This window comes from Brienomyrus brachyistius, chromosome 17 (assembly GCF_023856365.1).
Source record: "Brienomyrus brachyistius isolate T26 chromosome 17, BBRACH_0.4, whole genome shotgun sequence".
NCBI classification, from domain to species: Eukaryota; Metazoa; Chordata; class Actinopteri; order Osteoglossiformes; family Mormyridae; genus Brienomyrus; species Brienomyrus brachyistius.
The window spans coordinates 15747916-15766115 of record NC_064549.1 but is presented as its reverse complement, the minus strand read 5'-3'; the positions used below and the strand labels follow the sequence as shown (position 1 = coordinate 15766115).

Below are 18200 nucleotides of genomic sequence, written 5' to 3'. Positions count from 1 at the left end.
GCAAGGTATCAATAACTGTGATATTCTTGTTTGTTTGAAACTGATTCTACAGCTGCGTCAAGTAATTGTCTCTTTTGGGACTTGGAATGTTGTAAAGGCTGCCTTAGTGGCATGCAAAATATAATCTTATCTTGTTTTAATTCAGCAAGAAAAATACACCTCCCTTTGTGTTAAATATTTAAACATGCTGATTTGCCTTGCATTAGGTGGACCCCCATTGCAGCATTACCACTGTGGTTCCCTGCAATTAGTTCAGACCTTGAATTTCAGGGGGTTCATTCTCCAACTGCACCATCAGCCTTTTCATTTTGCATTGTTTACCTTAGAATTTCAATTAGTCCCTTAAGTGCCTTTTATCATAGAAGTACAGGTTACTGTGAGTATCCTGCTCAGGAACAGAGGGGATTTCCATGGCAAACCTCGCCTAGGGCTGTTGGCTTAAGATTTTCCCCACTGTGTGCCATTTATTCATGCTGCCTTTGAAAGCACAATATCAGCTACAAGACGGTGTTATTCTCTGTGAAGCAGGAAAAGCAAATCAGACAGAAAAAGTTTTAGTTTCATACTGCAACACAGAAGATGCCCACAATTATTCATTGTTATTTATTTAGTTTAAAGATTTATTCTACTCATTTTGAAGAAAAATGCAATGCTATATACAATCAAAAAACTCTTCTGAATACTGATCAATATGAACAATATTTGTAAAGAGCTAATACTGCATTATATTGCATTTTATTAAAGCAATAACCACAGAAATGTGCTATTAATAATATTAGATGTTTTCTGACCATTTTAAGGTAAAGAAAAATACAGATTAGATACTTCATATAAATTGAATTAGGATTTAGTTGTAAGGTACACAGCATTGTCATCAAGAGTTGGGATCATCTGATACTGCTACTAGTAATTATATAGACCATATTACACTGAACATCACTATATCCAAGTAATATCCATGTATGAGCATATTTTTGTATAACATTAACATTAAAGATACTGTACACATATCCCTAGTTTCCAAAAAATAACTCTTAAAGGAAAACATTAAAAACAAAATCCTTTTTTCAACTTTATATGAAATAATTCATGCTTCTGCACAGCTGTGCAAATTGACACACAGAAGTTAAGACAAATACCAAGACAAGTAAAAATAAAAAAAGAATCACAGAATAACATGTTGATGCTCTTTGTCGGTTAATAAAAGAACCCAGTGATTTAATAAAATCTAAGGCTAGGAAATTAACTCCAGTTTGTCAATTTTCCTGTGATTTACACATAAATATAGGAAACTCATCTTCCCGAAAAAAACGCCTTACATGTTTGTCAGTTGCCTTGCAGACTGAATCCAGACTAGAGGCACAATAAAAGTTTAGTCACATAGTTTGAAACAGTCCTGAATAACAAGTTTAGTGTTTTTAGTGGTTAAATTGTGCACACAAATGATGTTCTGGATGTATAACACCCACCTGCATCCCTTCATATTGCATCCCTATGGGTGCATGCTAAGCCTTAATGCTGATTTATACTTTTGTGCAAAACCTATGCTGTTAGTATGGCAAGGGTATGGCATAGCCGGATAGCTCATGCTGTAGCCTATACCTTAGCCTGACCTGCACCTCCACAGAAATGTAACTAGAAGCGTCATACTACGGCGCAGGGTACGTGGCTGCCAATGGAGTAGATTCCACGCTGTATGAATCAAGTATAAATCAGCCTTTACAACTTCATAGTCTGCACCACTGCTCCCTGTGGGTGAGGTGTCAGTCTTCAGAACTGTCTCTAGGTGGAGCTAGGAGCAGCTGGGTACTGTAAATGTTACAGAACAGAGGAAGTGAATCTCTGCCATGGGCAGCCGAACTGGACCACCAGAGTCAGTCTGAATACTTGAATGCATCTGTTTGTCCTTCAAGAATGAATGGATGAGGAGGGAGACTACAGTCTGAAACACAAATCTGAAATTAACCACATCTCATTCACCTCCCTGATTTCTCCCGTTGCCCCCAGCAAAATTATTTTCGTGCACTCTCCAGGGCCTCCCAGGCATCTACTTCAGCAGCATGAAAGACAGACTGTGTTCCACCCCAGGTGGCAGACGAGGCTGGGAATGTTCACAGGATTACACAGCAGTTGCTTTCTCTAGTCTTCTCACGATTCCTTTGACCTGCAGTTTAAAAAAGGAATAAATCACAGACATAGCAACCATCTTGAAAACCAAAACAGAAACAAAACAGTTTAATGAAACTACATTCAACCTATCTTTTGTAGTCATTTCACAAAAACACACATTTCACAAGTAATGTTTGGGTGTTTAAAGACTTTTTTAATTGCATCAAGCCCAACTTAATTGTTAAGGGTACTGAAACAAACATAAAAATATTAGCACTCTGTCGTAGGCAACAAAATAGCTGTTTCCCCAATTCTGCATGTGCACTGCACTATGACACAGTTTACAAACCACTCAAGAAAAAAAAAGTAAAAATCTTCCTGCAGTTACCTTGGGAGTTTGGCTCTGGTAGCGTCTCTCTGGCCACTAGATGCATCACTGTTATCTTGCCAAGGGGTAGTTTTAATGCTAGAGTGACAAATTCTCTTTTAGAGTTAACGGCAACAAACAAGTCTGCATTTGGGTTACTGGGATGACTGTAAACCACACCATGAACTATTTATAAGAGTGAAAATAAGTTTTTGAAGAGACATTGCTGGTAACACTTTACTTGAGGGGGCACAAGCAGCTAAGTAACTCAATTACTACTAAAGTACAAATCATGAACAAATTTTGCGATTGATTAAACATGGGATCCTTAGGTAACTAACACTTAGTTTCTGGCTAATTAACACATTAAGTAAAAGTGTTCTACTACATTATATGTGCCCCTCAAGGAAGGTGTTACCGTATTACCTTTACATTGCACAAAACAGAATATCTTAAACAAAACTGGGAACAACGTACACTCTATTCGGTACTATTCATTTTGTGACACCTGTGAGAAATCACTTTCTGATTGCTTGTTAGAGAAACACTCATTATTAAAAATAATAACAAATTTGTGTTTTTTGCTAAAGGCATATCTGGAGTGTTAATTCCGATCCTTGCATACCATCATGGCACACTGACTGATTATGATGTGGTTTGAGTTAATGAAGTATAGTTCGTTACATAAGATTCTACTTCTAGTTTAATGCTATTTCCCCCTCTTTCAATTTTGGAAAGATACTTCCTTTTGGTCCAATTTTTGAGGGGCTTCTCCAGAATTTTAACACACCTGTCCTGCCCCAATCGTACGCTCCTTAACCTCGAGTGGAATCCCCGCGTGATCAGCTGTCTCTGGTTGTTGTCATTACTTCTATATATTTAGTCCGCGTCTCAGTTTGTTTCCCCAGTCCGGTCACTGTGTCGTCAACCTACGTTGCTGCCTGTCTCTTTTGTTGTTACTTCCATTAAACCCTGCATTTTCCTCGACTCCTTGCGTCTTGCGCTTCTGTCTGTGCGCCGTGAGTTGCGACAACACCGATTTTCAGTGACTGCTCTCTCCTCCCTTCCAATCGTAGCTATTATTTTGAACAGCTTTGATGACAACAATCAAATTCTGCTCGCGTATCACACCTGCAACACTTTTGGATTATTATTCTCTGGAAAGTATTTTGGTCCGTGCAGAATTTCCCAGCAACATGATCTGGGACCAGGTATCATTAAAGACAGAAGAGAATGTTCTATCCTCCCTACAGTAATTCGGAACTCTTACTTTGGAGACTTTATAGAGAGGGTGGCACGTATGCCTGACTGCTGAATTTATGCCATAATGTAAGTATTATGCACTTAATGAAGTTATTTCCTGTGTGGTGCAAATCTGCTGGAAGTCAGGGGGCAGCAATGAATCTGATTTGTACAAGGAAACAGAAAATATTTCAGAGGGGTAGCATTTAGGACTGTGCTCTTTGTGACATTGGCCATCTTCACACCTGGTATTAACATGCATCCTAGTGATCCGATCACAAGTGGATAGTGCTAAATACAGGTGTGAATTATTTAAAAAATAAAAGGACCATTGCATTTTTGCACAAGTATTGATGTGAATATTATGTGAATAAATAATCCCACTTTCTTTGATACTTTTTCAATTAGGAATAGCATGTTAATAACACTGGAAACCCAGTGTGTTTTAGGCTTTATTACTTACTGTAGGGTCAATCACATGTGCTAGGTGGCTAATTTGCTCTCACCCATGTTACTTAAGTCGTGACCCACGGCATTGTTGTACAGTTAGCAGACTGCACCTTTCTCGCCTCTTCCAAATAAAGTGGAAATTTTTGTGGATTTTGCTGCATCCTCCTCCAGCACATTTTTACCATCTGAATGGTTTCACTTGAAAAATTGATTATAACGTAAAAGTATCGACTTTTACCTGGTAATTTAAATGTTCATATTAATATAGGGAGCAGGACGTGAACGGGGAGGGGGCCCAGACACTAGTAAGTAGGAATAATCGATCTGCCAGCACTGCCCCCCAGATTGTTATTGTCATGTACCTCTTAGGGTTGGGCCACCACTGAATAGCGGTATTGAGATTGGTATCAGCAATAACAATCTTGTATCGAATCGAAATCAGATCAAAAAGAAAACCAGTGGTATTATCCATCACAACAGTTTAGTTTCACACAAAGCTGGTTCGTACTAATTTAATCATTTTATTTTAGGATGTTCTAGCACCTTCTCTCTACAATGGATACATGCACCCGAAGTGGGTCGTACCACTTGGAGACGGGCTGTCTTTTCCTTTATTTACTACATACAAGTGCATTTCTTTATGAAAATGTGTGTACCGCAGCTTGATCGGCCTGGAAGTGTCAGCCCACCCAGGAATCTCCCAGTGCTCCCCATGGCCACTCCGCCCCTACACTGGATCCATTCCTCTTGCTACTTTAATCTTTCCAGTGAAGAAGCTACAATTTTGCTGGGTGTTTATTTTCGGGTTGAGCACAGAAATAAAGTGCTTTGATTCTGCACATCGAAACACACCTCCCAGTGTTACATTTCCATGCAGAAACCTCCCCTGGTAGATGAGCCTCAGTATATTTGGACTGCTGACTTGTTCCTCTTCCCAGTCTGAAATGGAGAAAATTATGTTTGCTCTTTGGTAGATTATCACCTAAGGTGAATTACACTACTCTCCAGTTTTCCAGTACATCCCAAACACAGCGCCGACAGAATGTACAATTGAACTGTCTGGTGAAAAATGAGACATGGGATTAGCTAACACGCTGTGCCACTGATGATAACTATGGCTCTGACCTGTTCACATCAGATGGAGGCAAGCACTTGAATGCAGCGGTGGATAGTTCAGGTCCAGAAAGTAAAAATTCAGACATTAATTTTGCTACAACCAACCAGTTTAGTACTCTGCGACTGACTTTTTATACTCAATTGATTGTTCAAAACAAAATCTTTGTTAGATTTTTACTTTCTGTACCTGAACTACCCACCTCTGCTTGCTTGCCTCACATTCAGCCATATTAAAAAACAGCAATCCACCTCTGGCATATTCAATTTTGCGCGTCAGATTTTCAGCAATTTACTCAAGAGTGTTTTTTTGAGTATAGTCTCCAATTCACCATGTAGCTGATTTTAGGTTGCTTACCTCATTGTTGATGAAAGAAGAGGATCATCTTTAAGACTTGGGAGCTTCATTAACAATACACACTTGACCTCAATCAACAAACTCTGTTGTTAGAGATTATTTGATTATACTCTCGTCTTATTTCCTTATTTCTTATTTCAATGTTCATTAATGATTAATTATTCAATGGGTCGGATCTAAGATGCCAAAGTTTATATTCAAGGATAAGCTGCACTTGGCAATGCCTATTCCACACACTCCTGGTAACGCTAAGCTGTAGCATAATTATAATAATCGATACGTCATTGATCCCCGTGGGGAAATTATCTTTACGTCTCCCTCAACTTGCTCTTTGAAGAGTAAGCTGTCCGCGAAGGGCAGCCACCCGTAGTGGCGCCCAGGGAGCAGGAGGTTAAGGACCTTGCTGAAGGACCCACAGACGTGCTGAGGCTGGGTTTGAACCGGCGACCTTCTGATTACAGGCACACAGGCTTAGCCCACTGAGCATTCAGTGATAATGGAAAGGAACAGAGAAGTTAAAAGTGCCTCTTGGAAGCAGTGAGCTAGCACACATGACCAACTGGGGAAAAAAATCACATTCAACTTTTTTAGCATCTACACAATATTCCCCATTTTCACTTCAAACGCAGGCAAGAGAGCTGGTCATTCTGTTCCACATTCCCATCGTATTGACAGACTATTTACACTGACTGCTCTCTACACTCCTCTAAATGCAGCACCGAAAGGCACACAGATGGCTGCAGAACCTCATCCAGCATGTCTGTTCCATATGGTGCAAAGTAATAAAATAATAATCAAATTGTATATAATTTATTATCTTAATGTGATATACAGTTACAGAGTCTGTGAATTTAATCCATGCCATTTATAATGTTATATAAAATATAAAAAAAAATGAAAATTGCATATAATGTTGAAGAATATTACCCATTGGCCAGTGGTTGTACACATGCTTGGCAATATCCGCTGCAGAGTTGCTGGGTGAGAAGGGGAACTCTTTTGTCTTACCACTCACTAAGATGAGCTTCAAGGTTATCTGCAAAAGTTTGAGATGACAGAGACAGTCAGTCCTATGGTATTAAAGCAAGAATGCTAATATATACCAAAAAGCAGCAGGGAATAATGTTGCTATTAAGGGATCTGCAAACAATGTTTAAGCAAAAGGTACATGTTACAGTAACATCCACAATGCCAGGATCCAAGGATTTCTAGCAGAACATTGCTCAGAGCATCACACCGCCTTCAACAGCCTTTTTCCCATAGTGCATCTTGGTGTCATCTCTGCCCCAGGTAAACGACGCACACACACCCAGCTGTCCACATGATAATGTTTATCATATGCTGTATATTATATACTGTAATTGATATTTACAATATAATACTGTGTATACAAAACACAGCATTATACTGTACACATACAGTATTATACTGTAAATACTAATTACAGAACTGCCCCTGTAATAATACAGTAAGTGGCTGGCAACTCTGCTGCCAGTATTTTACTGTAAATTTACATCGTTTTTTTTTTTTTACAGAGCAGGAGTGGATAGAAGTGTCCAAGCTGCTCCGTTTGTTGACCAAACTGTGAGGGATAATGGTATTAAATGCAGAACTAAATTCTTCAAATGACATCCTCATATATGTATTTGATTGCTCATAGTGAGAAAAAGCTGTGTAAAGTGCAATCGAGAAAGTGTTATCTGTGCATCAGTTTGCTCCGTAGGCAAAATCCAGATCTAAGGGGATGATGGATCTGATGCGTGACAGCAACAGTCTCTCAAAGCACTTCATGACTATGGCTGTCAGACCACCTCTGCAATAGTCATTCTGGCTCTCCACCGCTGACTTCTTGGGCACAAATATAGTCATCTGAGATTGGATGAAGAGCGACTGTGTATGTTATATTTAAATTTTGAAATAGCTTTTATTGCGTTGGGTGCACTGAAATAACTGACGATTATTCTGCACAGAGTGGAAAACACTACAGTGTTTCCCCATGGTTTACAAGTTTGGCGGGGGGGGGGGCAGACAGACACCAACAGGATTTATGGTGTTCATGTGTTTCTTTTAATGACAGCAGTCAAAAAAACTCAAATATTTTTCAGGTGGTTGACGCGACATATTTTCCGACGCGCGCTCTCTGTCCGCTGGTGGGAGTGAGCTCACTTGTGTGTGCGCACATGTGTCTGTGCGGGCGCATCGGGGCGGAGCTCCGCCATGCGTGATACAGAGAGCAGAGGAGAACTGTAAACGTGCGACAATATCATAAGGGTATTTAGATTGTTTATTAAAAGGATAATGTACAGACCTGCTCTCTACGAAAGGTAACCTTAAATGACTTCTGTTGTGATCTGGCGCTATATAGAAAATAAAATTATATTAACCTGACCTTCGGGGGGGGGGGGGGGGGAGGATGTATATTGTATCAAGATTTAAATTGCAAAGGTAGGGTAATTTTTCAATCTCTTAATAAAAAAATGTTTAGACTAACAACATATAACCTCACCTTCAGTGAACTGAAAAATTCAAAGTGATCTTTGTATACTGGATAATAAGAAATTAGTAGCATTTCTGTATTACTAAAATGAACTGATGTAAAATTTATACTTATTTATTTAAACCAAGCTGCTGGCTCCCTGTCCTGGGTTATTCCCTGTCTGGTACCAATACTGTCCAGGACAGGCTCTGGATCCTGCACAGGACAAGCAGGTATGCCAATGTATGGATGGATTTTAACCATGTCCATAAAAGGATACTTTACTTAATACTTATTCCTCAAAATCCATCACATATTCTCCATTACAGGAAATAGTAAGTCATTTTCTAGAAAATTAACCAAAATCAATGTAGCATCTGCAGCAATGATGAAGACGAGAATCAAGCCTAACAGGGCCTGATATAACAGCATTCTAATGCAAGATAAATTTAGATTAACACACTTACAAATGTTCCCACAAAGAGAAATGCAGAGAAGCAAATATTAATAACCTAAGGGAAACCTTCAATTACATGGGACCCTCAAGGAAAAGTCTTACCCATTAATGATATTGACTTTAATGAGCAAACACATTAAAAATTCACAGCAAGTAAGATGTACAAGCCATTAATGGTCAAATAATCGCAGAAAGTACAGGCAGCCAGCCAGTCTTATTTTCATATGTGTTCTTCATACCATCTAACAAGAGATTCATTAAAAATGATCAAGCATGGGGAGATATGCAAGACATTTAAACATGTGAACCACAGTTCTGCAGTGAACGTTTTAGAATTTGCATAGTAAAGTTACCTGAAACATCCCACAGATATGGATACATATCCAATATTAAGAAAAATATTTTTCAGAATAATTTTTTCCATGAGTTGATTTTAGTAATTATCATGATATAATTCTGTTTCCCATTTCTTAACCGATAAAGGACATACAGTAATGTGTCCCACATTTTTTCAAACTGAAACCCAATGTGAACACTTGTATATTCTACTGGGTGACAATACTTCAAGTGATGAAATAAGATCACAGTATTGTTAGCAGAGTTTACAGCAGAGTTTATATCACACGATACCAGTCTGTTGCATGTCTGACCTTAAACTGGGAACTCCACACACAAAAAGTGGGCCGTGTGTGGTGACGGCATTGTACATTTTTGCCATCATGCTGCTTTCGATTCTGTGCCTACAGGACATGTAATGTTAACATCAACATCGCATGTTATGCACATGCAATGTTCACATCACAAGCACTGTGATAATCAGCTGGGTTGAAAGTATCAATACATTATGCTGAAATATTTTCACTCTTTTATAGGAAACAAAATTTTGGCAAGCTTTGAACTTTTACTGATGGTTTCTTCTCAGCCTAAAATTTTCCACCACTGAATTTGCATGATCAAAATCATTCTTGTCCTTGCTGTTTGATTCACTCGTAAGCAGTGTGATGCATTTGTAAGAAATCTAACAAAAATGACTGAGGAGGAGGAAGAGATTTGGTGGCGCAATGGCTAGCACTGTTACCTCAGATCTCTAGGATCAGGAATCAAGCCTCCACCCTGGTTCCATGTGTGTGGAGTTTGCATGTTCTCCCCATGTTGTTGTGGGGTTTCCTCCTCACGGCCCAAAAACATGCTGAGGTTAATTGAAGTTAACTAAACTGCCCATAGGTCTGTATGCTGGGTGGAAGATGGTACAACCATCTGCTTGGGGGGGTCACAGTCCATTGCAATTTCGGTTCAGCAGGGAAACAATTTGTTTTGAAATAGTTTTTTTTTAGTAAAACTGGAAACATAATGTATTGTCTGAATAACGAAACCTAAAAGATGCTCATTTGCATAGTAAAAAATTTGTTAAATAAATAAAAATTCAAAAATAATACTGCACTGTGACAACCAGAGATACACCGATCCGATATTCTGTATCGGCCTGATCCTGGTCAAAATTACTGCATCAGAAGTCGGGAAGGGATAAAAAATGTAATTTTATTCATTAAGAATTACTACAAAACTTAATTACTATAAAAAATTTATTACAAAACTTGTGACATGCATAACGTGATAAGATGCATCACGTGATAAGAGTCTCTGTTGTGTGTGAGACTTGCCGACATGTCAGCAGTTTGGAGTTACTTCAGGTTCAAAGAAGAAAAAGGCAAGACTGCCGAATGTAATTTATGCAATACAAGTGTTTTGCGGGCTGATAACAGAGTTGATTCATTTAACCGGTTAAATATTGCTGGGTACATTTCTCCCCCTCCCCCCTGGTTTTTACACCTAAAATGCAACCTAATAGTACTCTGTAATCTAGAAATGAAGCATTTTAACATGCATACTAAATACTTTGAAAATGTCAAACGCTGCAACGAGTGTGTACTTAGCATACAGCTGCTTCTTGGAACCTTAAATCAAATCAATATGAGACGTGCTTTGAAAACATACACTGAAAATGGGAAAGTACAATTATGACAAAATGCATTTCTGGCATGTTAAATACTACCTAAGAAATAACAGTATTGAGGAATATCTGTGTAGTTGTGTGATACATACTGTAACTTGCAAATGAATTCTCTCCTTTCTGATCTGAGTCATCCCAGATAACAATGAATTGGCAGAGCAGAGCCTCAACCTATTTAAAGAGGCTGGTCTTTTACGTGGCAGAGATGTGGGACAGGACAGAGACTAAAGCCCTTCTGGTCTGCCTGCACTGCTGACTCAGACTGCTGCAGGGAACTCAAACTAGTGCACTGTACCGCAAAGGAAACATTTTATTATAATCGAAAAAAAACCATGACAACCATTCATTCTTAAGGCATTTTGAAAACGGCTTTGTTTTCCTGCTAGATACCGGTCACTGTCCATGAACTTGGTGGTAGTGGTAATAATAATAATAATAATAATAATAATAATAATAATAATAATAATAATAATATTAATGACACTTTTACCTGCCCCAGTTTGCTCTCCATGGCACACAGACACATATGTAGCGACAGCAAGCTTGGCAGTGAAGAGCAGCCACCTGAAGCGGCACCCAGGAAGCTTGGGTTTAAGGGCCTTGCTCAGAGGCACTGCCTCCATAGGTAGGACTTTATTAAATGCCCACCATGATAAATAATAAATGAAGACACTCCTCTAACATAATGGTCTCCAATATAATTATTGGAAATCTCCCTATGGAGAGATACCGACATCTAATGGGAGGGATCTGTTTGCTCAGCAGTCTCACAGTTTCACATTCCTGCCACAGGCGACAGCTGAAGGCATCCCTGCCACACACTGAGCAATTCAAACTAATACAGCCCATTGAAGTGCATGCTGTGAGGAACCTACAAGAAACAGTAAGTCTTACATTAAACTACCAAACACTGCGCAGAAGGAAACACCACACAATTCATTCTCCACAATTTGCACATCAGTTCTCAGGCCTTCTGGCAAATACTAGTCAAAAGGAGATCAAACTGCACTTTTCATACACAGTAAGGGAATGACAGGTGGTGTTTGGGTATTGATGAAGCAGAGTGGCAGCATTCACATTCAAGGTATTCTGCAAATTACAGTAAGATCCATGTCCGTCTACCTTCTAATCAGTCAAAATAACAAACAGCCAAATTAGCATGGGCATCTCACCGTTATCCTACTTGTGCTACCACAGAGGAGGAAGGGCCCACCGATGTTGCAGCTCAATGGAAAGAATTCAAGCCTGTAATTAAGGTGTTAGTACTGATGCTTGTATAGGACCATCTCTGGTGGGCTTTGTACATAACAGGTGTGGGTAGGAAATATTCTACTGCCAATATGACATGGCCATTTATCAAAAAAAATAAGCTACATCTTTACTGCCATACGTTTATGAGTAATGTACCAGCCTGTCCAGAGTGATAGAGAAGTAGGTGGTTAGTTCCCACCATACAGAGAAAAGAACATTTAAAAGACACATCTTGAATGATTTAATTTTTCATTTACGCGACTCTACAGTCTGCACTCTAAGCTGCGATACTAAACACCAAAGGTTCCAGAATATCCAGATGGCCATTAATGTCCACAGTTGGCAGAATCACGGAAAGGGCCCGTGGTTTGTCCAATAGGCACTTCCTATGATAAATACTTACAAGTCCATCTGATTTACTGTATATCCAGATAGTTACAACATGCAAAAAAAGAATAGGACAAACTGCACTGAGTGCTTCATATTATCCAGCTGATCTGCTTCTCAAACCCACAAATGTTGCCAGAATTCAAGAGTAAATGAACACATAACCTTTGTTTTTCAAAGCTATTTTTCAGTAGAACAACAAAGGATTTATTTTTATAAAGAAAAGACGAAGGTGGTTTATAATGTCAGTCCACTTATTGTCAGTACACAAGCATTCACCTTAAAAACACTCTGAACTTCAAGGTCTGCTTAACTTCTACAAGAAAACATTTATCAATCCTTGCTTATTCGAGGCAGACACAAGGTGATCATATCTAACAATAACCAAATCATCAATGCCCAACCTGAGACTGTTCAGAGAAATCACGTTAGAAAAACTACTCCGATAGAAGTAAAATCAATTCACAGAGAATGGTTAACCCTCATTAACAACTTAAAATTGATGTTGATGGGTCATTGTGAATGTCACAAGGCCAGTCCCCACAGTTGCGATGTCATCACAGAGGAAAGGACCAAGTCATTATGAATAAAAACAGCACGACTGTATTCTAGTTGTTTTAGGCAACTGTTCAATACAGCACAGTACTGACTGATCAAACAAATGATATTACAGGTGCACTGATCTGATATTAGGATCGGTATCAACACTGATACAGAACTATTCAGTTATCTATCAGTTAACTATCAGTTATCAGCCATATGTAACCAATCCACATCCAATACTGTATTTACTTATTTAGTTTTCAGCAGTCTGTAAAAAGATAGCTCCTATTTCTTGTTAAACTGATTTGTACAATCAACATGACAGCTTCTTTCCCATTTCAGATGTGTTTTTTGTGACATTCAAGCTGAACGGTAATGTTGCCACTCAGTGACTTTCACCTGTGACATCACAGGCATACCCTTTTCAGTATGAGGAGCGTAAGAACATCAGATCAGAGGGTGACAATCTGGAAGACTTTTATGGTTTTAACAACAACTAGTAGCAGTGATATGCAGTCTTTGGAAAAAAAAAATGTAAGAGGTGTAAGTAGCGTTTACCGGAAAATCCCACTAAACAAAGGGCACGCGATTGTGTGAGACAACACGAGTGATATAAAAAAGCAATGAATGAATTGGGATTCGCTAGCCTGGGCAGTTTTGCATTCGGTACAGCATGTGATACACCAGCCGCTGCTATTGCAATGAAGTGTAATTAACGCTGTTGCCAGTGGGAGAAAAACTGAGGTGTAATTTTAAGCATTTACATTGTATATTCTTTTGGAAAATATTCAAACTGCAAATGCCTCAACACTTAAAACAAGATGTACAAATGAGGTGGAACAGTACATTACGTATGTCTCTAGTAGCCTAATTAAAGATTTTTTAGCATACATTTTTTCATTTGTATTTACTAGTTTACAAAATGTAATACAATGAGTATAAATATATATTTATTATATTAAAATATGAATGTATGTAGAGCACTTGTATCGGAATCTGTATCGATATTGGCAGTTGTGTACTGGAATCAGATCGGAACTGAAAAGACGTGGATCGGCCCATCCCTAAATCATATGGAATCAAATAAGGGAAAATGGACTTAATGACGCAATTACTCAGAAACACTCATTATATTCCACTTATTTATGCTGTATAAAATACTTTGGGCTGGGCCATAAGGAAAAGATTCTAGCTGGGGGGGGGGGGGCATTTTATAGCAGGCCACCTTGCCACAGAATGCCCCCCATGTCTAACTCTGGCTGGGAAAATGCTACATGCACCAAACGTGCACCAGATACTCATATTTGCCCCTTATTTGTGCTGCAGAAATTACTTTGGGCTGCGTCACAAGGAAAGGATTCTAGCTGGGGGGGCGGCATTTTATAGCAGGTCACCTTGCCACAGAATGCCCCCCATGTCTAACTCTGGCTAGGAGAATGCTACATGCACCAAACTTGCACCAGTTACTCATATTTGCCCCTTATTTGTGCTGTACAAATTACTTTGGGCTGGGCCATAAGGAAATGATTCTAGCTGGGGGGGGGGCATTTTATAGCAGGCCATCTTGCCACAGAATGCCCCCAATGTCTATCTCTGGCTGGGAAAATGCCACATGCACCATACTAGTGTCATATTCTACTGTACTGTCATTTGATTTAATCAAAAATGGTAGTTATGGCATGATATCATGCAAGTCCTAATGGATTTATAAGCACTTCATGTGGCCTGCATGATTTTACTATGTTATGCTGCTTATACTTCATAGTACATAACATCTTTATACTAACATTGCCGGTTTTGATGTATTTATTACTACGTATTAATATTTTGAAGGCATGAGATTAACATCGACAAACATTCCAGGTGGATCAAATTCTGCATGTAGTAGCATACCAATTTTACTGTGATTTACTGAATTATTTCCCATTCCAAATAAAGCATGTGAAAAATGGCAAATGCTTTGTCAAAAATCAGAACAAAAGATCTTACAATCGGAAACATCACCCAAAGTTGTACAAATCAAAAGAGTTATTCATCCTTTCCAAACCATCATAATTTTTTTTAGCAGTAAGCTGCAACTCATGCATTTATTCAGCACACTCTATTCCAAACTTCACTTTTGATGATGGAAGCTGTCTAAATAATTCTGTAAATGGAAAGGGAAAATTTTGACAATCACCACATCCTTCTTCCTAGTTAAATATCAAAGCTAGATAGAGGACAGATAAGGCAGTTTTTGTTTACATGGGTTATCATTACTGTACCATGTTAAATATATTCAGTTGGGAAAAACTTTTATTTCATTTACAAGGGCTGAAAATTGTATACACCTATGACATTTTAATATACAGTCCAAAGCTTTCAAAATTTCAGTTCTTTAAAAATCAAAATCTAAATGGTCCAATGAAAACTATTTATGACTGAATGACTCCTAAGTTGAATACTTCACTAAATGGGCTTTCCTCTATATAAAGGACTAAGTTGTAATGGCTAGTGGACTTTCACTGTTGACTTAGGGATCAATCTACATGTGTTCATCCAAGTGCCCTTTCCATATAAAAAACAAAGGACGGCTGTTAAAGAAATAAAGCCAGTTTTATCCGATAGTCACAGGCCACTGACCAACAAAGAAACAAAGCTATTTTATACAAATGGGATATTTCAGACAAAAATGAGGTGGATGAAATATCAGCGGGATGAAAGATAAATTAAAATAAAGCTTAAAATCACTGTTTAAACAAAGGGTTACTTAAGTGAGGGAGGTATGTGCATAAAATAACTTACATTAAGCACTGATAAAACTGAAAATAATCTGCATCATATTACATACTGATTTCCAAAAAACTGCAATTGTTTTGACGATATCTCAAAATCTAAATGATTTAAAACAATATGGGAATGTTGCCAAACATCAGAAAGTTCTCGATACTAGTGTCATATTCTACTGTACTGTCATTTGATTTTATCAAAAATTGTAGTTTTTCATGATATCATGCAAGTCCATCCTTCCATCCATTTTCCAAACCGCTTATCCTACTGTGTCGCGGGGGGTCTGGAGCCTATCCTGGAAGCAATGGGCACGAGGCAGGGAACAACCCATGATGGGGGGGCCAGCCAATTGCAGGGCACACTCACACACCATTCACTCACACATGCACACCTACGGGCAATTTAGCAAGTCCAATTAGCCTCAGCATGCTTTTGGACTGTGGGGAAACCGCAGTATCCGGAGGAAACTCCACGACGACATGGAGAGAACATGCAAACTCCACACACATGTAACCCAGGCGGAGACTCAAACCCGGGTCCCAGAGGTGTGAGGCAACAGTGCTAACCACTGCACCACTATGCCGCCCTTTACTATCTTGACAGGTAAATTTGTTTTTAATGCAAAGTTAAAAGTTAAAAAACTAAACAATTCCTCTAATCAAAAGAGGTGTCCCAATACTTTTGTTGAAATAGTGTATATCAATCTCAACAAATGAATATACGAGTGGTCTGTTTTCTGTATGAATGTTTAGAAATGTGTGTATTAGAAATATGCTTTTATATTTTACTACTTTTGTTGGTGTTTCAGTTATACAGTATCAGGCTTTAGAGTCCATAATAGATTTTTCATAGTTTCAACATTAAATCACTTAGGAATCAATCTCTACTAAATATAACACACAATACAGCAATAGTTGATGAATGGTTGAGTCCTTGGCACAAAATACAATTGAATAAATGCTGAATCCTTGTTGGACATGGTCAGGTTTTCAACCTTGAATAGATGGCTTTTACAACAAGCAAAATCAATTTTAAACAATGTTGAAGATAAATGTTGTTTCGATGATTTTGTCTGATGTTTATTCAGTGTTCTTTCAATGGTACTTTGCTATCTGTGGCATGATCCATCCCTGAACCATGTGTGTTTCTTTGTACAGTAATTGGTAACTGCTCACTGGACCTCCCCTTGTTTCCCTGTAGAATGTTTTTGTGGTGCTGGGATGTTTTACAGCAAAAGTCTCATTTCTTCTATAAAACTGGACTCTGGTTGATGTTGCAATATTAGTCTCTATGCTACACAGTTGGTTTGACATCATGAGGTCACATGGTTAGAGAGTATAATAGCATTATCTACATGTATATTTGCCATTTTTAATTCTAAAGAAATGTACAAGAGGAATATATTTTTTTAAATCCTTGTGGTACATAAACATAACTCTATGTCACACAGTTGGTTTGACATCATCCAATTAAATGGTTGAAGCGCTTAATAGGTTTGTATTTTGAATGTCAAATGAATGTTGAATATTAAACTTTATCCCGGTGAAACAACGGACTTGAGCAAGCACAAGTGATTCTGGTTATGCTGGACAAGTTCTGCACAGATTTCTGCAGAAAATAATATCCCTTTAACAAAATCATGCAGTCTGGGAAACAGACCCCAGTAACTCTGCGCGATATATCAGTTAAATATTAAAATAACGGCGCTGTCGTTTTGTTCATGGTTATTAAAATGTAAAAAAAAAAAAAAAAAAAAGTTGACACCAAATTACAGAGGCTTTTCCTCATAATTAATCATCACAGTTATGAAAAATCAAGATTAGTACAGTATAGTGGCAGTCTGCATTTTTGTGATACATACTCCTAGACAAAACACTTATCATTATACCAGTGCACATACATACACATATCACACGTACATACATTATATATATATATATATATATATATATATATATATATATATATATATATATATATATATATATATATATATATATATATATATATATATATATATATATAAAATGTTGCCTTGCACATTGCCCTCAAACATTCTTACCGTATCTGCCGGATTGGTAGTTGTCATATTTCTGTGTTGTTCTTTGGTGAGCGACCTTTTCCGTAGATAACTGCCAGAGTTTATTCCTTTATGCCGTATGAAATCTCTGCTTACTGCGTGCCGCTGAAGACGCAAATGATGCACCAAATGATCTCACTTTCATAAATTATGTCTTTAAAAAGTATATGGTTGCAGCTACAGCTACAGCTTAAGTGGTCTGCTGACTAGAGCAGTCCGAAGGAAAAAAAACTAAAATTTCTGTTTAAAATTATTCAACTTTTTGCTCATAACCTTTAAAGTGCCGGTTGCATATTAATCGGAATTTTGCAAGATACTGGATGCCCTCCTCCCGCCCCCAACATGAAAAAAGAAAAAAAGTAAACCCTTAAAAAATGCGCTTACGCCATATATAGAAAAAGAAAAACAAGGATAGGAAAATATGCATTGAAATGTCTACTTCCTGAAAGAAGTCGTTCAGAAGAAACATCCGTTCAATTACCTCTGGTTGTCCACACATCTATCTGTCAACCCCTTAAGCAGTATTTCATAATCTATTTTAAGATTCCGCTTTCCGCCTACTCTGTCACCCTGTCCTAAGCAAAGAT

The 18200-nt window shown here is 38.2% G+C and overlaps 1 protein-coding gene across 2 annotated transcripts; it reads right to left on the bottom strand.

Annotated features, from left to right (window-relative positions):
• Positions 1 to 588: 588 nt before the first annotated feature.
• LOC125712043 (ubiquitin-like protein 3) lies at positions 589 to 18200 on the bottom strand. Of its 2 annotated transcripts, none has more exons than XM_048981669.1 (6): positions 18095 to 18200; positions 17596 to 17718; positions 6567 to 6675; positions 5021 to 5107; positions 2498 to 2575; positions 589 to 2164 (listed from the first exon to the last, which is right to left on the bottom strand). In XM_048981669.1, the coding sequence occupies exons 1-6, from the start codon at positions 18110 to 18112 to the stop codon at positions 2112 to 2114; spliced, it is 468 nt and encodes a 155-aa protein (XP_048837626.1). In that variant the 5' UTR covers positions 18113 to 18200; the 3' UTR covers positions 589 to 2111. The 2 variants fall into 2 exon arrangements, with proteins under 2 accessions (XP_048837626.1, XP_048837627.1); XM_048981670.1 differs by lacking the exon at positions 18095 to 18200 and adding an exon at positions 17998 to 18085.